Consider the following 21,925-nt stretch of genomic DNA (forward strand, 5'->3'; position numbering starts at 1 on the left):
GCTGGGGTGGCAGGTGCAATCTCCAGTGATTTCCTGGCCATGATGCAAGTATAAACGATGGCACGGTTGGCCGCGCGTGCATTGCATGTTGGGACAACCTCTCACACAATGTCATCCCCGCGCAGCTGGCATCGAAGGATCTAAGTCATGCTGTGAAAGGCGGCGGCGGAATTTAGACGCGGAATCGCTTGAACACAAGACACCTCGACAACCTGCGTTCTCGAAATGTTGCACATGAGGCGGACGGTGTAACCCTAGAGCGGGGAATGAGTGTTGACAGCTGCTTCGCAACCATGAGGTGGATGTCGTGTAGCTTGGAAGGAATTGTGTTGCGCAGCGTTGTTCCCAAGGTTTCGCCTGGGGAAGATTCTATTGCTAATTAGCATAATCACGCAATGTCAAACACGAGAGCTGCCTGAGACTCTCTGATAAGCAGACTGTCGCAGAGAACGGCACAACGGTCTGCAAGCCACCGCTCCTTCGCGCATTAGCCCCCTTGGCCGGAACGACGACGAGACATTTGCCACGGGAAGGGGGGACCAAAGAGCCAATTGCACGGTTAATGTGTCTCAAGACATCGATGATGGTGGCTGTCTGTTTGGAGGAGAGAGATTGAGGATGCGAGAACCAGAGGTCTGATGGAAGTTTCCAGATCTGCAACGAGATGTGCGAAAGGGACTTGGGAGGTAAGTATGTGCGAGTGAGATGAGAGGGCCACCGAGTTAGCGAATGCCGCTCATTCAATTAGGATCGACATGGCCCGTCGACAATCAAAATGTCCGCAATCAGACGGCTTCTATGTGAAGGTATGGTTGTCGAACACCCTCGACATTGTTCAGACGGAGCGCACCGATCTCGGTCCCAACAAGCTGAAACAGGCTGCTGCTCTCGTGTTCTCGAGGGCCGGACTCAACCATGGTCGACGCACGGCGGACAGGACCGTTCAGAAAAAGGTTCTAGGCCCAACGTTGTAGGCTTGATCTGTATGACATATATGCATGTGCTGTAGCATTGGAGATGAGCGAGGTCTGGGGATCTCCACGATCTCGAGGAGGATTCTGGAGATATTGTTCGCAAAGGGATGTGGCTCGGTCAGGTAAGGATTGAGGATCTCCAGTCGTATACTGGAAAAGGGTTGTGGTTCTCGCGCAGAGGCGGAGTCTGGCAGGACTGAAATTTTCACATGTCAAACGCGGCTCGCATGGAAAATTTCCAAGCTGGACAAATCACGTAAGAGAATAGGCTGGGAGCAAGAGGCCGGGGCAACTGCACCCCGCCATCACTGCATAGATCGGCCAGGGACCTCGTCCCAACAAATTTTGGCGAGGCGTTTGGACGGATACGATGTGTGGCATTTCCGTCTCTGATGTCTGTGTTGCGCCATGCATTCGACGCGAAGCATGTGCGACTTCAAAACGGCGAAGGGAGTATGAGGGCTCCGGGTGGCGGATGGGTTGGGTAGCAGAGGATATACCATTTCTGGCCCAAGAACGGCAAATCCTGGCCGATATGGGTAGTAGTGGCAACTTGCAAGTCAACCCTCATCTAGCAAGGGGCGTGATGGCGCCAGTGTGGCTTGCATAAGTCTTGGTATCAAACTTGATAGCAGCTGCGAACAGCCAGCGGATTTGCCAGTGGAGATATGAATGCGCCGAGTCTTGCTGGCTGCATGCACTTGAACCTGGAGAAGAAGGATGGGAAACCATATCCACCGCTCTCGTTGACTGTTGGGCTTGACAGTTCACACGGACCAGTCGTTCCTAACGACATGTTTGCGGAGTGCATATTCACACCGCCTACTGTCAGAGCGGTGGAACCAACACTGGATCCAGCAGAGGTCGAGGCCTCCCTCCAGGTGGAGATTTGCCATGGAACCGCTGGCAAAAATTCAGTAGCTGGCCCTGGAGACTGGAGACTGGAGACGAGAACAACGGGGCCGAGACTCTTGATGCTGCAGAGAATGTTGGGGATATCGCCTGCCAGTTGGCCATAGCGTGGGACTGCCATGTATGTATGCACTTGGTATATACGGAGTAGGTGGTTGATGTGGCTTCCACCTGCAATTTGCCACCTCAATGGTTGAGAAGGTAACAAGACAAGATAACTCGGGGCTCCAGAGTTCAGAGTGGTGCTCGGTACAGAGCACGGGCGTGTATATGCGTCTTGGCTATGCTATTCTGGCACAACGCGGGATGAAAAATTTAATGAAAAAAATAAGTGTGCCGTGGCCATCCCAAGGAATTTCCGAGGTGGATGGTGGGAATTGTCTTGGCCGGGGGTCCCTTCCTTACCTTCCCCGCTCCGGGTTCCAGTGTCGAGTTTTTCCGAGGACGACTAATAAATTAGGGATCATGTGACCGGCCTCACCGCGAGGGCGCAGGCACCGCGGGAGTGGAACAAAGTTGCACATGCTTCGAAATGAGATTCAAAACACTTGTTGATAACAAAACTCACCTTTTTCGCCTGCGGCCTTACTCTGTACCGCTCTAGCGTCATGGGGCCATCTTTATTCATCATGTATTAATAATGGATCCCTGATACTGATGTGTTTGCCACGTATACTGTCGCTATCGAGTAAGCGACCACCCTTCGTGCCGTCCTAGGGTACCCGTCCTCCCATGTCTAGAAAGACCCCCCCATCCAGTCGACTCGAGAGGTGCTTTCAGGGATGAGAGAAAGATGGATACCGCTATGGATCTGCTCGGCAGCTAAAACATGGAGGGTGGTCAGGTCAAACACTGCGCGCCCTCAGGGTCCATGCTGGCCCAAAGAGCCAATGTGAGAATTGAGACGGCTCGTCAAGTGGTAAGGGACCCCCCAGCGCACAAGGGTTCAACCCTCCAGGGAGCAAGGTATCCAAGGCTTCGCCCGCCACAGGGACTTCTCAATTAAAATTCTCGGCGCTTAAGGGTTTTGCATTGGGCAGACTCGATCAATGGTGATCCGAACGACGTGAGCGAGGAGAATGTCTGACTTGTCCACCACCGCTTGACTAGAAAAGAGGAGGGGTTGAGGCCACAAAACAGCTACTGTAACTGACATGCAACTACAAGAGAACCCCATCTCTTTGCATACCAAGATTTCAAGAAGCCGGGGGAGGCTCCAGCTGGCAGCATAGGCACCTCTCTCGACGCCGCCATGACTCCTCCCTGACACGTCCTAAGGAAAGGGGGTTCTTGAGATGTTTGTGGGGACACCTGCAAACTTGTAGGCGGACTTTTGACTTGAAGAGCACTTCCATCTTCCCTTTTGGGATGACACTGAGATGGCAGGCGCTGAAGGGCGGGGCAAGAGATTTCAACACGAGAGAGTCAATCTCCACCTCCCACACGATAGTATGGTAGGATGTGCAACTTGACAAGAGGTGAGCACAAGCGCCTCATCCAAAGGCGCCTAGACAAAGCTACTGTTTGTCTACCTGGTGGGCAACCCGTCTAGAGGGCTTCCGCCTAGGCAATTGTTCGCTCATCTGTGACCGGTGCAAAAGCGGCTCCACCATTATCATCATGGAAGGAGGGGTTGTGCTTGATATTGGCGTCGTCAGGAATGAGCAGTCAGAGTGCGAAGCGCGCCTCTCTGGAAACTGGCACGTCCCTTGCCCTTTTCTTTGTGAGAGATATGGTAGCGCTTATCGCAAAGACGACTTCTCCTTCGTAGCTGACTACATTGCTTGCGCTGATCAGAAGCAAACCGTCATCCGTGTGGATAGCACCTTTGTCGATTTACAGAAGAGAGACTTTTGTTGATGGCGAAGCTATGTCGAGGTTGCCCCAATAACTTCCACAGGGATGTATCTCGTATCGAACCATCCAAGGTATTGAGGGTTGCTCGATGTGTTTCATTACCGTATGGTGCGATGTTTTTTTGGCCTTGTCATTTTGTCGGAATCGATTACTGCTTTAGTAAAGGGCATACCTGGGGTGAATCATGCCTAACCCTGATTCCACTATAGCCTCGGTCCTCGTTGATTCACGCTCGATCCCTGTGGATGGGGGGCTTCGAAGTGCGTCTCTGATACGAGACCGACCTGCTCGAGGGCGATTCAGTTGCTTCAGTTTGCGACAAAGCAGGGTGACAATTAGCGTGCATGAAGTCGCCTGTCTCCCACAGATAAAGGACGTGTACGCCACGCGTCCAAATGATTGGTTGTGCACCTATACCGCCTTTTTGGCCGTGGGGGTTACACCCTCAGGGTACGCCCACCTCCGAAGCTGCCAGGGATTTCTCGTGTGTTGACATGTCGAGGCTTGACATCCTATCTTTCCGTGACCCCGGGTCCGCGTCACAACCGTGACGGTGGCAAAGAATGTCCGATCCCAGAGCAGGAGAGTGAGTAAGAAAACCAATGCATTATACTCGGTTTACGTCATCAACCGATGAGAACTTGGAGAGGGCTTGAGATCAGTGAGGCACTTTAAAAAGTATGGTCTCCTGATGGCTATCTGGAGGGTCGCAGGAATGACCAAGGTACGTACTGAAGTCACTGGATCTTATGTATATTTCCGTCACTGCCGCGAGATCCGGTACGAATTGCATGACGATGGAAAGTTCGCGCAGATGGGGAAGGTTCCCCCAGGAAGAGCGAAGCCACGACTCTGACGCGAGCAAAGCAAAAGCAACTGCGCGCAAGCTGTCCGCCCTAGCCAGGGGTTGGTTTGATTGGAGGGCATGAGTCGTCCTTCACCGCCCTGATTGAAATTTGATTCAGGACGGCAAACAGCCAGTCAGAGGCTGGAGCGCAACTCACCGCCCTGCTAAAGTCGGCAAAGTGAGGGGAAAGGAGTTGGCTTCTCGGGGACTTTGGTCCAGGTTCCAACTCTCAATGTCGTCTTTGCGGGCGTCAGACACCAGGACTTCGCATAGCCTGGCTCGCTAACCTGTCGCCAGTTTAGATTCTCGCGGGGTAAGTTGAATGGTATTCGGGCATCTTGCTTTCGCGAGGTCAGTCATGACGATCGGATTCCATTCCCGGTGGCAGTTGATTTTTTCTTTTCTCTCTACCACTAGCTAGACAAGGGTTGCTGACGCCTCATGATGTCGCGATATTGCAACAGTGCTAGACTTGAATCTGGGAAAATCATGGTCCACGCCCAGTTCCCAACTGTACTCCACAGGGGGCGCAGAGAGATGTAGAGGCCGGATGTGTGATCCGGCGGTACGGCACCACAATGGACATTTCATTTCTCCATGCACCATCCATGAGGGGAAGTTGTGGCAGCTGAGGTGATACGGCAGGGCAATCCTGTTAGATTATGAACGGTTTGGACCTGTGGATGGAGTATTACTTACCTAGGGAGGACTATCGACGGCCCTATGTATGCTCCCGCCTCATCGGTCATGAGCTGGGACCATATATCGAAAAGATCGTCAAGGACACTTTGCCTGCAGTGGCACTCTAGGCATAGTTATTTCTGAAGGTTCCCGGGGGGGATGAGGGCAGCAAAATCGGCAGTCTCTAGGCATGTTCCAGGCCCAACGAAGTTCCCCGGGAGGCCCCGCTGGTAGCTATAATTTGAGGCCTACCTCCCTAAGTACTGAGCTAGGGCCGCCATAGCCCCATAGACCGGACTAGGTATCCTGCTTCTTGACTTGAAAAAATCTTGATTTTGCTGCCGACGAATACAAGGTCCAAGACCGGTGCAGATCTGCGCGGCCACGCGAAGGATTGCCAGGTACACAATTGACAGCATCCCGCAAGATCCTCGCGGGCCCCGTTGTCGGCCACCCTCCGCGCAAATGCTGGTATGCCTTGGAACAAATGCCCCTGCTCGGCACGGGAAGGAAGGGCTGACCGCATTTGGGAGGTAAGAAGGTCCTCATTGGCATACTGAGTACCAAGACCAAAGCGCCCCGGTCGGCGGCTGCTTGGGCCGAAGGGACGTGGATGCTGCGTAGGAGGCGCCGACGCAGCACTCAGGCGTTGGAGACGGGTGCTTACCGAGGCCCTAACGCAACTTCTCAGCAGCTGGTCGGGACAGTCAGCTTGTGCCGCACCTTCAGTGCAAGTTAGTACAGCATGCTCTGGACAGATATGGGGATAAGGATCATGGGTGTGTGTTTCATTCTGCTACGAGTGCACTTGAAGTACCTCGTGTGTCCTTGAAGCACGCGACGTTATCTTTCAGTGTTGATCAACGACAGGGTATGGAACCTTTCTCCCGAATTAATAGCATATATGAGGGCGAACGAGGCATCACGAGTCTATTCTGTGTTCACCGTGGTTTCTCGGAAATGCTGACTGTGCTTCCTTTTTTTTTTTTCGGGTCGCACCAAATACAGAAGGGGAAACCAAGGGGGGGAATATTTCCAAGGATCATGGCAAAAAGCAAAAGCCAATGTGCGAAAGCGCCACCAGAGCGAAGCATGAAGGAGAATTAGTCTTGGCTTCTTGACGCGTGCTGACGGCATGATTGGACGGAACACTGAGCCGTGCGCTAAAAGCTTCAAGCCAATAGCCAGGGGTGTTTCTGCCGGTTCATTTGCGCGTGCCGCCAATGTGAGTGTCAGTGTCCAGACTTGAACCTTCGCTCGCTTTTGGTCTTTTCAATTTTTTTTTTGGTTTCCTTTGTTTGCTTTTGGCGGCGAGGCGGGGAAAATGAATGTCATTGAGAGCATTCCATCCTCCCAGACTTGCTACGGGTCTGAGTGTGCGCGGCCCGTGCAACCTGGCATCCTGGGAACCTGGCAACCTGGACAGTCAATGCTGGGGACCAGACGAGGCATTCCAACTGGGCTCAGACCATCCTGCCATTCTGTTCACCTTGTCCCCGCCGCTTCCCGCAAACGGCTCTCCGTTTCGAGTGGAGAGTGGTAGAGTAAACTGCGTGCGTGCAATCATGGCGCACATTGGAACCCACGGGCTTCTTATACAAGCATGCATTATTAATTGTGGTGGAATATGGTCATTGCGCCGAGGAGTTTGACGCTGAGAACATCATCGTATGATGTTGTATACACTCAATGCGGTCTTGTGCGCCTTTTTCATCGACCTTTTTTCCTCCGAGCGCACCCGCCACCAATACTCTGCGCACATTGCTGCGATCTGTTGCCCGAGGGTAGTTTCCGATGGCGGCCTTGGAGACCAGATGGAAACAGTTAATATGAAGGAAAGATACACAAGACATAAGCGCAGCCCCAGCCTGTTTCTGGTGTTTTGGTAACATCAGACCACAATGAAATATTGATACACCACACCTTATTTTCTGGGGAGGGGCCTTGTACTGTTCGTATATCCGTACACCATCAGCTCTATCTCGGTGTCTACCTATCTATTGTGGTATCTGTCACTCACTCACTCTCTACCTATCTCTCTCCGGCTCCCCCTGCTCGTCGTGGTCGTGATTCTTGGTGACCCTCTATTTCCAGCCATCCCATCGGTCTATTGGCAAACTCGCTGCTATCTCCTCCCTCCTTCCCCATGTCCTCGACCATGTCCACTCGCCATTAGCGTTTCACACCAATTTCTTAGCCGCAGGAAACCCAAGTGGTGACAGACAGACAAGCGTTGGGATCGTGCTGTGTTCGACACAGTTGCGCCACCGCAGGCCCTCACTCAGTCCACCGCCCACCGCCCACTTTTAGCCTGCGCCCTAATTCTACCACCACTCCCGCTACTGCATCTCATCGGACCAGGGTTATCAGTGCTCGCCTTTTTGCCTCTTCGCCTCTTCGCCTCTTTACGCTGAAATGGTCGAGCCGCACCCTCCAGCCATACCCACTCTCTAATTCAACTCTGCGCAGAAACTAGGGCCATTAGTCCTTCCCAGCTCCCAGGTTCCCAGCGCCGCCCCTCCGTTACTCACCTCACAGGCTCACACCTCACTTGCCCATCCGATCCTCCATCTACCGCACATACTCTGGTGCCTCCTCCCACTGCCCCCAATCGCCCATTGCGCAGCGCAGATCCGAGCTTCCTGCTTTGGGCCGCTCGAGACTCAACACCTTTTGGCTTCCTGCTTGGCCTGCCCTTCCCTCTTGCACCACCACACCACCAAAATATACCCTCTTCCTCCCTTCTTAATCCTCCACCACTAATCCTCTCCCGCTCCTCCCAACCTCTAGGCCTTCACCCAGCCTACCTCTTGAAATTTATTCTAGAAGGGATTGGGACATTTACGAACAACAGGACCAGCACCATCATCACGGTCGGATTGCCTGGTTCATTTACCTTTGTCGGTCACCGATTAGCAAGCAGCCCGGATCTGCGTGGGAGAGGTCGGGTCTCACCAAACAAAGAAAGAGGAGGATAACAAGAGGACATTGTCACGCCATCCGACTTTGTTCCTCTGCCCTCGAGTGCGTCCTGTCACGTCTCTGGACAGCGCAGAACAGCAGTAGAACTCCAAGTCGTCGCTGTACGGTCGATCTCTGATCCCGTGGCGATACTGTGTTTGGCTGCCGTTTTGCTCCAAGTGAAGCGACGGCTCCATCTTTTTCATCCTCCCGGACATACCTCAGTAACTCTCGCTCGGATTCTCTACTTTCTTTGTTCCTGCCACCAGACAGGAACTTTGCAATTGATACGGTAAGTGCCTTCCCGCTCTCGTTTTACCATCCGGTGCAGTCGTGTGCGAGTGGCCTGGCGTCAATCCTAAAAGTTGGCACGGCTTCGTCAACCCTGGCTGCGCTCTCATTTCCTCGTCACATATCTCTCCGTCCGCACATTAACCTAGCCCAACACCCTGCTGCTCCTACCATTCCCTCTATTAATATTCAGGATGTCTTGAGATCATACTAACCCACCTGGTCTAGGCCTCAGATTGTCCTCACCCTCTCCGATATCACCTTCGATCGGCTACAGGTTGCTCTTAAATGAGCCTCGTTGTGCGCTAGAACACCTGCCGTCCTGATTTGCATCATTCATACCTCACAAACGTCCGAATGCCTTACACTCCACCATCACACCATACGCCCACGAGCTCCAAACAGTCGAGTCCCACTCCGAGCAGGTCTCATTCCTACATCAAAGGACCGTTGCATTCGCCAGAGTCGTCTGAGCGACACAACCTTCCTCGTTCAAACGGTTCCTCCTCGTATTTGACCAAGCACCGGCGGAGTCCCTCATTAAATGATGCAAAGAATGATATTCTTCACAATGGCGAGGCGTACGAAGTGAACGGGGCCTTTGACCCCCACGGTAGTATCCGCCAGTCGCCTCCGCCCGTGACAAATGCATTGATACCAGCAGGAATGACAATATCTCCCCCAGATTCTTCCCACAATTCGAGTGACGAGGATGAACCTGAGCGAGGACGACCGAGGGATTTGGAGGACAATCTCCAGATCCAAGCGCTGCAAGAAGCCATCCGGTCAATGGATCAGAGGAAGTTGACCGGATCCCCCACTCGTGGAGAGGACAACGATTGCGCCTCAACCACCATGACGGACCTTGTTATTACCCGTCTCGATGGCACACAATCAGCAGGTCCTGCCGTCCTGCGGCTACCCTTGTCACAAGAGGCCCGGAAAATCAGCCACTCGAGGTCTTCGACCGACTCTAGCATTGTCTTCGAGCCACCTTCAAGGCAAATCCCCTCTGTGGTAGCCCTCCGGCCAGACACTGATGACAGCGACAGCGATAACCCTCCCGCTGAGCGACCGATAATGGTGCGCAAGAAATCAGGTGAACTCGTCCGTCCAGCTCTGCGGGCATCTTCACGACGGCGCCCATCGAGCATGCCTGGAACACCGACCTATTCCAAAGCGGTGCACTTCGACTCTCACCTGGAACACGTCAGACATTTTCTGCAAGTCGACCGACCTCTCGCCGTGAGTGCCGGTTCTTCTCCCGTAGAGAACTACGAGAGTGAGAGTGATTTCCCCTTTGGATCTGACGAGACCAATGCTCGCCCTCGCACACCTTCATATGAATGGGATATCCGCTTGAACAATTTCCCGACTGACTTGGGAGCTCGAAAGTCCCAACCTGTTTTTGTTGAAAGAATATTCCTCTCCTCTGACAACAGGAACCTCATTGGAACCGTGGCGGTGCAGAACCTTGCGTTCCACAAACTGGTTGTCGCCCGATTCACATTCGACTACTGGAAGACCACTTCGGAAACCGTTGCCGACTACAACAATGATGTTCGCCGTAAGGGTAACCACGATGGCCTCGACCGCTTCAACTTCACCATCAAGCTCGAGGACCAGACAAACCTAGAAAGCAAGACACTGTTCTTCTGCATCCGCTACAATGTCAGTGGTCAGGAATTCTGGGACAACAATGCAGGCGCCAATTACCAAGTGGACTTCAGCAAGAAATCCAAGACGCCACAAAGCAAGTCCAGCTCTGGAGAGAGACCGCTGAATGGCTTACCTCGTAGTCGACCATCAGCACCTACCTCTTCTGCGAGGCCGGTCTCGATGCCGACCTCCTTTGATGACTTCTCAACCGGTTTTGACAGCTTTGGGAGCTTCGTGCAGTCCCCCAGCTCTCTGATAGGCGAGCCCAAGCTGAAGCTGAGAAGCCCCAAATCCAAAGCCGAACTTATCCCCGATGCTCCCCAGCGCCGTAAGCAGGCTGGGCCTCAGGCATTTGGGAATCGTTACGATTTCAAGACATCGTTGACGGCGGCAAAGAACAACGCCTACGCTGCCATGGGCGAGTGGTCTGGCTTGGGTCCAAGGACGTACACAAAGCAGTCTTCCCACGAGGTTTCTGCGGCTGCTCCTGTGCAGACTGTTGCAAATGCTGCTCCCAAGCATGAGACTGGCGTCAACGGTGTGAAAGTCGGGGCCAATAAAACCGCTCCTGCTGTTGCTCCTTTGACATCCAAGCCGGCTGCTTTGCTCTCAGAGAAACCCTCTCTCAGCTCACAGAGCTATAAGGAGCTCGTAAGTCTCTCCCGTATCCCCTCCTTCTCAAGGGTTGCTTCGGGATCAGGCTAACAAAGTCGTGCAGGTGGACAAGTACTGCTTTGTAGGTACCCGTGGAAAGAGCGAGGAAGTCACAACACACTGATGTGCTAATTTTTGTTGCAGTTTGGATCGGGCAAGATTGATTGCGCCGTCAAGGCTGATGGATCGGCGGAATCTGCCTCTGCGTCCGATGTGAGCAACGGGGGCAGTTCGTCCGATTCATCCGGCTCGACAACACCCACACCACCTCGAAGCATGTCTCCCGTGCTAGATTCTCAATCGCCCAAGTCATTTACGCAGTATGTCGCACGTTCTGCGTCACCTGTGTCACGAACGGGGGGGTATTTCGGCTCTCGATCTGGATCGCCAGCATCGTCCTTCGGATATCCGTATCACTCGGCGACACAACATACCTTGATGCCCGAGTCACCTACACCGACAGCAATTCATGGATAACATCCATTCCTCGCTTGCAAGAATGTTTTGCATCAACCTGGCCATTTTGTGTCCGACGTTGGCCTTGGCAGCACATAGAGAACCTAATCGATGCAGTCGGACGGTTTGTCTGATGTCCTTGACAGATCCTAGTACACCACTCCGGCAGATGGTCTATACGGAATGTCCCGGTTGTGAGACAACACGACGACAGCATCTTTTTTCGTCCTGGGGCGGGTCAAAATCGTTGCCTTTCTTGTCTGCTGTTCTTTTAGCGCTCAGACAAATTCTCTCACCTTTCTACAGCATCATCCGGGTTATGGCACCTTCGTTTCTCCGACGGCGTTCGCGAGGATTTCTCCCCACTATTGTTAATAGACGCTCCTCACATCCAGACTCGGCGGTAATCTGACGACAATCGCCAAAGTTTTAGACTGGAAATTATTCGAGGAAAGGGCCCCAAAGGGCCCACTCCACCGAGGAGCAAACGACAGATCACAAAAGTTCGATGGGTTGGAAGGCGTTGAACTTTGCTTTCTTGTAAACACCTTTTTCTTGGGACATGTTGGCTTTTTGCGGAACAGTTGTGGGATTTGGGTCGAGGTCAATTGGATTTGGAAGGACGAAGTCGCTCGCAATGGAACCCTGGGTCGAACAGTCGTCATGGCAGTTCTGGTCGCTCGGATTGTATTGTGGCCTGCACGGAAAGGGACCTTTTTGTGCTATGGCCTGGCAATTTCAGGGCGACTGATGAGTCGAGGAAATGATTTAGACGTGATCAAACATGAGGTGGTCTTTGAATATCGGGAACGTACGTCAGGGTCGAGCGACTTCATATCCTTTCTTCTGCACCAAATAAGCCGTAGTCTTCATTGCGTCCATCGTTATGCCATCATGAGGTACATACGATAGCAAATGCAAGATCTGATGATTGATGGCTCTCGTTCGGTAGAATCGGTGCGTAGTCTGTTAACGGTCGTCTAGGCGGCGGCATTCATGGAGCAATTTTGTGTCGCTTGTGTCCGTTCAGTTGTATCGACTCAGCTTGTCCTGGCCAGCCACTGTAGCCCCATGATTGACCAAGGATTGACCTAGAGAGTGGGAGGGCGGAATGGCGGCCTTGGTCCCAGATGTTCGTCGTCGTCCATACTCCGACGCCGCCTCTGTTTTGCCCGCCCTATGGGCCTCTGGTCTCCGAGCACGTCGAGCAAGTCGTTGAGCCGGGTCCGTCAGATTGATTTGTGCTACCCCTGTCTGCGTCTGTCTAGCCTTAGCTCCGGCTCCGACTGCGCGTTCACCCCTGGATTCGCGCAACAAACAGCAGTTGCCTCAGGTGCTTCAATGAGAAGTATAAGCAGCCGGGTTAAACTCCTGATGGAGACGACAGCGCCGTTTTGGTGGTTGGGGGCTGAAGAACAGTGCCAAGATCAGGAACAGGAATAGGAATAGGAACGGTAGCCACTGAGGTAGCGGTCAGGCTGGTGGGCATAGGAATCGTGATGGCGCTAGTAATTGTGAGGGTAACTGGGGCTGTGCGTGCGCGGGTGTGCTGTAGACAGAGCCGAGCTGGACTCAGAGCAGGTAGGGAAGATGGACCATTATGCCGTTACGTCGTGATTTCATGTCGTGATGCAGGCGTGCATGGACGGGTAGAGAGATGGATGAGTTAGAGTTGACTGTGAATGCTTCGAGTCGAGACGTGACGAACGCGTGAGCGTTGTGCAAAAGGGAGATATATGGTGAGGATCGTGCGCGCTGATGGGAAGTAGATGGATGCGAGATGGTACTTGTAGTTGCGGTTGTGGCGGCGCCATAGTCCTCAGGTGCATTGGCGTTGTTATCGTCAGGGCGAAGTTACCATGCTCCCGTTCGTTATAGACATTGCATTGTCGATTACCCGGAGACGAGACGAGTCGAGACTGCTGATAACAAGCATGCTCATTGCTAGAGGTTGCCCCCAAGAGATACACCCGTAAGAGGGTCAATGAGACTCTTTTCAGTGTGCCTTTTCTTTTCCTGGATCGTGGGAAGCCATTCTGGCCCCGTCGCCAGGCGCCCCAAATCGAGCATGGCTGCGGTACGGAGCGGCGCGGGTCTCAACCTCTCAGCCTCATGGTCATGCAGCGGCGATAGTGGGAGGAGACAGCCTTGCAACATAGGTTGCGAAAGACGGAAAACTGGATGACGGACAAAAGAGTGGGAGGTTGTGTCGTTATACGCCTTGGATCACAGCGCAGCGCAGCGCAGTGTGACAACATTCAACCTGCCACCAAGCCGGTCACACGGTGGGTGGCGTTGGACACGAAAGGGGTGTGAGAGGAGACGACGGCCATACGGCCTAGTCTAGGCTGGACTAATGGCCGGGAAATGGTCGTCAACCCAGACCAGAGATGAGAAGAATAGGTCACTGAAACCCTCATGCTGCGTACGTCCCAGCCATATGTACTCCCTCTATCGGGGGGAGAGAGAGAGAGAGAGTCAGTAGAGGGGAAGAGGAAGGAGGGAGAAATACAATTCTTCCAAGGGGGCTCGTGTGAGAAAAGCAAGGCAGCCACATGGTGGCTGTGATATAAAGTACTCCCACTCCCTACATCCCTGGTACCGAATGTGATGAGACCTTGCCCTGGCCCCGAGGGAGGAAGAATGTTGGATGTCAGAATGAGATGCGTTGTGTTTGCTGTGTGTGCCTGGACCCTGTTCACCGTCCTTGTTGAGTTTGTTTCGGACGCCTCAGAGTCCAATCCCCGGACAAGACAAGTCAGAGCGCAGGGGCCCGGCCAGGGGGGCCAGAAGGGGTTGCCCACGTCAATCGCCCTGACTGGTCGGGGAACACCAGTTGAGGGCTACTAGGCTCAGGGGTGCCCAAAGAGTGGATGATAGGCAGGGTCGGCGCCCAGCTCTGGGCCACTATGCCTGAATCGGATCGCTCAAGGGTGCTGCCCGACGTGACCACCAAGGCGGCGGCGGCGGTCCGGATCTCTCCTTCGCTGCTGGCTTCTTCGCTCCAGTAGCTGCAGTACGGTATCTTGGAGGGGTGGGAAAAAAGGAGACCAGCTGGCCATTTGTCTCGTGCCATTTGGCGTGTCGTGACTTGAGTGCCCCATTTCTTTGATGTGTCCAAAGTACGGTGTGTATATGTGGCCGTCTGTGCCTGGACGAGCTGGTGCAGGATAGATACAAGGCTGAGCCGTTTGATCCGTTTTGATGAGTCAATGGGCGGGCTGAGTGTTGTATACAACTCGTAGATAGGTATTCCGTACTGTGGATGGGGGGCCTGAGGTACAAGTATAGGGGAAGGGGAGAGAGGGCAAGAGAGGGGGAGAAAGGGAGAAACACCTCTCTCCTAGAGCAGGATCGGGGGATGAGGGTGAGTATATAGAGGTAGAGGACGAGGGAGGACCCGGACTGGGGCAAGTAGTAAAGCAAGAGGGTTTTGAGAATCAAGATCGGAACACTTTTCCAGCGTACCTATCAGTCCTTCCTCTCTCTCTCGATCCCCACCATCCTGTGTTCTCCATTCTCCAACCTCCGTTGTCCTTTTTCGAGTCAGCAGGGCCACGTTCGCGCGGGCGGGCTGGGCAGGTGGGCAAATAGGCTGGATCTTTGCAGATAGATTAACCAGGGAGCCTAAATTGTGTGTGCGTGTGCGTGTCAGAAACCCGATCCGAGATGAATAGCCAGCCAGACGCCATCAACAAAGCTATTATTGCGCGTGACCAGATGTGCGCAAAGAAAATTTCAGACCGGAGGCGATGGAGGAGTGCAGCGGCGGGATGGATCCATCCATGACTTGGCTCTCGCATTCCCTCCTCCTTGCTTGTTTCCTTGCTTGATGCTGGCTGGCTTGCTTGTCATTGACACTGGGCTCGACAGGTCAGTCAGTCAGTCGTACTGGTATGCACAGAGTACTCCTTGATCAGTCAGTCTGGTCCAGTCAGCGGCCTTCGGGCCTCCGTGTTCTGGAATAAACTCTCAGTCAGACTCCAGATCCGCCTTGTACCTGTCGATCCACAGGCCCTGCATTTCAACTGCCGAGTCAAAGCCTCGCCCCGTGATTGCCCGCCACGGACCCCATGTACCCTCCACTGCAAAATCGGTGAGGGTGTACCAGTACTTGGTACATACCTTGGTCTGCGAGTAACCTAGGGCTACCGGGCCTAGGTAAGTACGGCAGTACATACCTACGTGCCTTGTTGGATTTCGCTCCAATTTTGCTCCGACACTCCACTTCGCCTTTTCTGCAATTCCCTTTGTGCACGCGTGACCAAACGCCGCAGATGAGTCGTTAGTGACAGCACTAGACCAGCCCAGCTTTCCTGCTTCCAGCTTCACGAACTCGCAATTTGCTCTGCTGTGTTTGAATTTGCTTCGCCTTCTCTGGTTCACGGCTCCGTTTCTGTTTCAGGCTTTGTTCACCGACCTTTGTCCGCCATTCATACTGGTGTATGGAGTACGTCGACGACTGCTCGTCCGAGCATACCTACGCTGGCTTGCCTTGCTCGCCTGATTTCTTTTTTCCTCTCTTCGCTTTTCTTGCACTTGTTGTAGCAAGGTTCACTGTTCAGTCTCTCTGGATTTTGTTCTTTTGTTTTTTTTTCTGTCTCCTTCTTTCTTCATCTTGTCGCAAGCCCACATGTCTCTGCCGTCTAACCGTAAGGACGGCCGGAAGTCGCCAGCTCCTCACATACCAATCGAGATCGGGTTGGCTGGAATGGTCCAATCCTCAATCACGATGTGTGTGGTTAAGTGGGGAATGTTTGCTCCGACTCCAGATCGCCTCAATCAGCAGCGAGGCACCAGACTGTGGGAGAAGTAACCACCAGGAAACTTGCCGGCCGAGGCAGCTGGCAATCAGCAGGAATGCAACGAGCTGTGTCCTATGGTGCTGTCGTCTTTGCATTTTTGAATGAACTCCAATCCATTTTCCGATCCTCTCGGTCTGTGGGTAGCCGAGGTGCATTCATTGCTTACGAGTCCCTGGAGGAGCTCCAAACCCGGCGGATTACGGAGTCCACATTTCGATAATAGAGGTGAGGGTATGTTGTGGAGGTCGAAAACGTTCCCAGTACTGCAGAACCCAGACCAGCTTTCCACATTCTCGCTCGGTGGGAAAAAATCCCGCCGCTCGGTTGCAAATGCGGCTGACGCTTCTCATGGCCTGCCGAAAATGTCCACAAAGGGTCTCGGGCGAAATACAAGTTCCCCCCTTTCCAGATGTGAATATATGTGTCTATATCGCCAATGCTTCGCTCCAATTCTACACGCCCCTTCCGCATGATGAGACTTGTCAATAATGTTTCCCTCGGAAGCTGAAATATGAATGATACATTCTTGATGACTCCCGTGGCTGCACCAATGCTATATGCAACATGCATTTCGGGCGCCATTCTGTTGGACGTTGAACACAACCCGCAGCTGCCCCTCTTGCGTTTGCTTAAAGTTGATGACGTACCTGTTTGACTGGAGTCAGGGCCTTTGATATGTACGGCGAACGGAGGTCACAGATGATAGACCACAGAGGTGGGAGAAGCGGGGGACGCGATGCTCGGCCGAAATCTTCGGGATACAGGCTCCTCTAGTAACCATCTATGAATTTACTCATCTCGCTCTTCATGTACTGTAGTAGAATAGTCCATACGTCCTTTGAAATTTACATGTTTCTCTGTCGAGTCGCGATTGATTCGGCCGAATGAGATGGTGGCATGTGTCTGATATAACTGCAGATATGGACATGTCCCGGCAGTCGTGCTGTGGCGAAATCTCGGTCACAGTATTTCTGCCCTCTAGGTCGCCGTCTTCTCGTTTGAAGGCGCTGGTGAAACAGTCGTATAAGCTGCGATGTGGATTAATAGCAAAACCAACCAATGCTGGAGCCGTAGGCTGTGATGTAGCGTCGTGTGTGGCACTGATGGATGAAGCACGGAATGCTGAGAGATAGTGAGTGAGATAGATTGCGGGTGTGGTTTCACGCCAAGAACCACTTTACGCGAGGGTCTCGCGTTTCGCGTCGTGGCCATTTGGGACGCGTCTTGATTTCACAAACCCCCCTTTCTATCCGTCCTGATGTGAACACCTGCCAACACCACGCTGCCATCGTTGCCTACCGTCATTATGTCGTCGACTCCGTCCTCACGCCGCCGGGGGCAATCCTCTCGGAACTCCCAATCCTCGACTCCAGCTCAACAATCCCAGACCACTCCCAGAAGTACAAGACGAGCACCCAATGCAGCTGGCGGAGTTGCGTCCTCCTCGCCATTTTCCTTTCAATCATCCCCTGTGCGAACAAATCCCGCGCCTCCGTCGCAGCTGGCTAGTGATGGCATGCTCATCAGTTCTCCCTCGAGACATTCGTCTAATGTAGGCGACCGCGAGGCAACTCCGCGAGCATCAACCCGACTGGTTGCAGGTATTTGAGTCCCGCTCTCAATGGCTTTGAGCTATTCTGACATTCTCCAGACTCATCTCCAGTCAGATATGATCCCAGCTCGAGCCCTGTGCGAAGTTCTCATCAACCCCAATCCGATATTGGCAGCAGCAGCAGCGCCCTTTTTGTCCGCCAGGATCAACAACCAAGAATCTCCTCCCGAAGAAGTGACATTCATTCTGATGCATTTGCGCCTTCTCCCGCTCCTCGTCGTCGAATCTACATTGGCGAGGATGGCATGCCCATTAGGGGTGGACATGATCCGACTTCAGAGGCTACATTCTCAAACCTCAATCCTGACACGTCCGAGGCTGATGCGATGGGAGGGGACTCGACAAGAGTCATCTGGGGCACCAACATATCCGTTGTAGATTCCATGGCATCATTCAAGAACTTCCTTTACAACTATGCTAAGAAATATCGCATGTGGGCCGATGGTGCGACCGAAGAAGAAACACGTGCTCTCGGCGCGGTGGCGGATGAGAAGGAGTATCTGGACATGCTTCAGAACATGAGAAAGATGGGGATTCACCCGCTGAACCTAGACGCGCGCAATCTCAAAGCATATCCCGCGACCTTGAAACTGTGGCATCAGCTTCAGGCCTATCCTCAGGAAATCATCCCGTTGATGGATCAAGCAGTAAAAGATGTCATGGTGGAACTAGCTCAGAAGGAAATGCAAGAGTTGCGGCGAAGTCATGCCGCTGCTCCTGCCTCACGGGCAGCAAATGGGAGCTCAATGCCTCCCATGCCATCTTCTGACCTGGGACACGGGACACCAGCGGCAGGACCTGCTACGGACGAAATTCCCGATCCGGTTGAAGAAGCAGAGTTGCACCCCTGGAAGGTGATGCCGTTTGGCCTGGACAAGACGATCAACATGCGCGATCTCGATCCATCGGACATCGACAAGCTTATTTCGGTCAAAGGACTTGTCATCCGAACAACGCCGGTGATACCTGATATGAAAGAGGCGTTCTTCAAATGCACCGTCTGCCAGCATACGCTGTTTGTGTCAATCGATCGCGGAAAGATTGCAGAGCCGACGGAATGCCCACGCCCTGCCTGCAAATCCAAGGACAGCATGGAGATCATCCATAACCGGTGTATATTTGCCGACAAGCAGGTGATCAAATTGCAAGAGACGCCGGATTCGGTCCCAGACGGGCAGACTCCTCATAGCGTGTCCCTTTGCGTATATGATGACTTGGTAGATGTCTGCAAGGCCGGTGATCGGATTGAGGTGACTGGCATTTTCCGAAGCAATCCTGTCCGTGTCAACCCCCGCCAGCGAACGGTGAAAGCCCTGTTCAAGACTTACGTTGATGTTCTACATGTTCAAAAAGTCGACAAACGGAAGTTAGGGATTGACGTATCGACGATAGAGCAAGAGCTCTCTGAACAGGTTGCAGGCGATGTTGAGCAGACACGAAAAGTGACAGCCGAAGAAGAAGCCAAAATCAAGGAAACAGCAGCTCGCGACGACGTCTATGAGCTCCTCTCGAGGAGTCTAGGTCCAAGCATTTATGAGCTGGAAGATGTCAAGAAAGGTATCCTCCTACAACTATTCGGCGGCACGAATAAGACATTTGCGAAGGGTGGCAGCCCCAGATACAGAGGCGACATTAACGTCTTGCTGTGTGGTGATCCATCTACTGCTAAGTCTCAGCTCTTACAGTACGTCCACAAGATAGCACCACGAGGAGTCTATACATCGGGGAAAGGCTCCTCAGCAGTCGGGTTGACCGCCTATGTGACCCGAGATCCAGAATCCAAACAGCTCGTCCTCGAATCCGGAGCTTTGGTACTCTCCGATGGCGGCGTATGCTGCATCGACGAATTCGACAAGATGAACGAGTCTACTCGCTCGGTACTGCACGAAGTCATGGAACAGCAGACCGTCTCCATTGCGAAGGCGGGCATCATCACTACGTTGAACGCAAGGACAAGTATCCTGGCCTCAGCGAATCCCGTAGGTAGCAAGTACAACCCGAATCTTCCGGTGCCCCAGAACATTGATCTTCCGCCGACGCTCTTGTCGAGGTTTGATCTTGTCTATCTTGTGCTGGATCGAATTGATGAGGTAAATGATCGGAGACTCGCGAAGCATTTGGTTGGAATGTATCTTGAGGACACGCCGGAAAATGCGTCGAGGGAGGAGATCTTGGTATGTTCAATTCCTCCCTACCACATACTCTCATATCCTCCTTGCCAGAATACACTAGTTAACAGCCATTTTAGCCCATCGAGTTTCTTACCTCCTACATCTCGTACGCCCGCAACAACATCCACCCTTGTCTTAGTCCGCCGGCTGCTAACGCCTTGACGAATGCCTACGTTGCTATGCGCAATCTCGGCTCCAACATACAATCCTCGGAGAAACGCATCACCGCCACTACGCGTCAGCTTGAATCAATGATTCGCCTCTCTGAAGCGCACGCCAAGATGAGACTCTCACCCATTGTTGAGGAGAAGGATGTGAATGAAGCAGTGAGATTGATCAAGTCCGCCATCAAGGCGAGTGCCACGGACGCAAGGACAGGCCTGATTGATATGGGCTTGCTAAGTGAGGGGGGCGGTGTCAGCGACAGGCGCAGGAGAGAGGACCTGAAACGAGCGGTACTGGAAATATTGGATGCGGACAGTACAATCCGTAGCGGAGGAGCTATGAGGTATACGGATCTCTATCGAAGAGTCGCCGAGGGAAGCAGCCTTGAGATCGAAGGCACCGAGTTCAACGAGGTCGTCAAAGTGTTGGAAGTTGAAGGGAAAATCGCGATTAGTGGTGAGGGAGCTAGGAGGGCCGTGAGGAGGATCACGGGCGTCTGAATGATCCTCGCAGACAGGACTAGATGCATCGGAGATCCTGTACACTGTTTACCACCGCACCAAGCAGGGTCTTGGATGATAGGATGGACAGATGGACGGACGCGATGTGGACATGGATATGGACATGGATATGGACTTGGGCATGGACCTTAATTCGGGGTCTTTCTTCTCAGCTTCTTCATCCCATATGGGCGGCTTTGGGAGTGACTTCTGGGATCTAGCCATTCAATTCGCTCGTTCGATTGGCGAACATCCGAATATGATGATGACTGACTGACGAGGGTGGACAGCGATGAGGCCGAATTGCTTACATATGATACGGTACTGGCTAAGGAGGCGAAGATATAGATGGACGAGAACGAGGACAAGGACAAGGCCAATGACAAGGACAAGGACAAGGCCAATGACAAGGACAAGGCCAAGGACAAAGACTATGGAAGTTGACGACAACAACGAGAAAGACGATAAGGACGACGAGGACGACGAGAGAGGGGAGACGAGGAAGTGAGACTAAAAGCTCCCATCGAGTTTGGTGTTCGAGTCGTCGTCTACATACTGCAATGCTGTTTTAATTTACAAATCGTAATGTTGGGCATGATTCGCTCGAGTTCAGGATGCTTTGATAGTCGGATCTCTAATCGTAGGCACCTTCAAACCCTCTTTTTACTCGAGTCTTGTCCAGTCGGTCCAGATAGGTCTTTGCAATCATCCATTCAACCGTTGCATGATACCAAATGGTTCAACAGGTAGAGCCATTTCTGGGCGCCTTCATTCACACTTACATAGAAATGACGTAATTATTTTCAGCGACCATTGTACGTGATGAGCAGTTAAGTCATACAGCATGGAAATATATATATCTATTATATATATCCCAAACTGTGCTTTATCCCATACCATTTTCGTCCAAGAAGGGGAGCGAGGCCGCTTTAATCGGGCACGTGACGAAGCATCGAGGAGGCCTGGCCAAGCACGGGAGAGCGTCGTGGGAGCCGCGGCAGAGTACGGGGGAGCGCGCTGGAGCACTGGGCGAGCCGTAGGGAGCTTGTCTGATGCCAGTTCTCAGAAGCCAGTTCGGGCTTAGGGGCCCGAGGGGCCTAGTCTGGCCCCTTGCGATCGGCCAAATCTGCCTCTCGGCTAGGATATTGTTTCAGACGGACGTTCAGGAAACTTAGCAGATTCCCTGCCCTTACGCTGCCGCCTAAATTCCCTTGTAACTTTAGCCCCTGGCGGCGTGAAACAACCCGTGGGCAGCGTTTCCTCGGCTGTAGCTGGTATGGTCGTGTAGGCACAGCTGTCAGTCTGGTGGCCCGTCGATGCCACAGAAAGTGGAGAGAGAGTCGCAGTGCTATCGCAGAGACAGAATGCTTGCGTTATGCC

At 53.0% G+C, this 21,925-nt stretch overlaps 3 protein-coding genes across 3 annotated transcripts; all 3 read left to right on the plus strand.

The window, feature by feature from the left end:
- Positions 1 to 755: 755 nt before the first annotated feature.
- On the plus strand, positions 756 to 974 carry Z519_05830 (uncharacterized protein; the record flags this gene model as incomplete). The annotated part of the gene is made up of 1 exon (XM_016763570.1): positions 756 to 974. One exon carries the CDS (start codon positions 756 to 758, stop codon positions 972 to 974), a length of 219 nt encoding a protein of 72 aa, XP_016619894.1.
- A 7,906-nt stretch (positions 975 to 8,880) lies between these two features.
- Z519_05831 (uncharacterized protein) lies at positions 8,881 to 11,313 on the plus strand (the record flags this gene model as incomplete). Its single annotated transcript, XM_016763571.1, has 3 exons — positions 8,881 to 10,833; positions 10,901 to 10,918; positions 10,981 to 11,313. 3 exons carry the CDS (start codon positions 8,881 to 8,883, stop codon positions 11,311 to 11,313), a joined length of 2,304 nt encoding a protein of 767 aa, XP_016619895.1.
- A 6,090-nt stretch (positions 11,314 to 17,403) lies between these two features.
- On the plus strand, positions 17,404 to 20,545 carry Z519_05832 (uncharacterized protein; the record flags this gene model as incomplete). Its single annotated transcript, XM_016763572.1, has 3 exons — positions 17,404 to 17,698; positions 17,749 to 19,883; positions 19,958 to 20,545. The coding sequence occupies 3 exons, from the start codon at positions 17,404 to 17,406 to the stop codon at positions 20,543 to 20,545; spliced, it is 3,018 nt and encodes a 1,005-aa protein (XP_016619896.1).
- Between the last annotated feature and the right edge of the window lie 1,380 nt (positions 20,546 to 21,925).

The sequence above is a fragment of the Cladophialophora bantiana genome (assembly GCF_000835475.1).
Source record: "Cladophialophora bantiana CBS 173.52 unplaced genomic scaffold supercont1.8, whole genome shotgun sequence".
Classification (NCBI taxonomy): domain Eukaryota; kingdom Fungi; phylum Ascomycota; class Eurotiomycetes; order Chaetothyriales; family Herpotrichiellaceae; genus Cladophialophora; species Cladophialophora bantiana.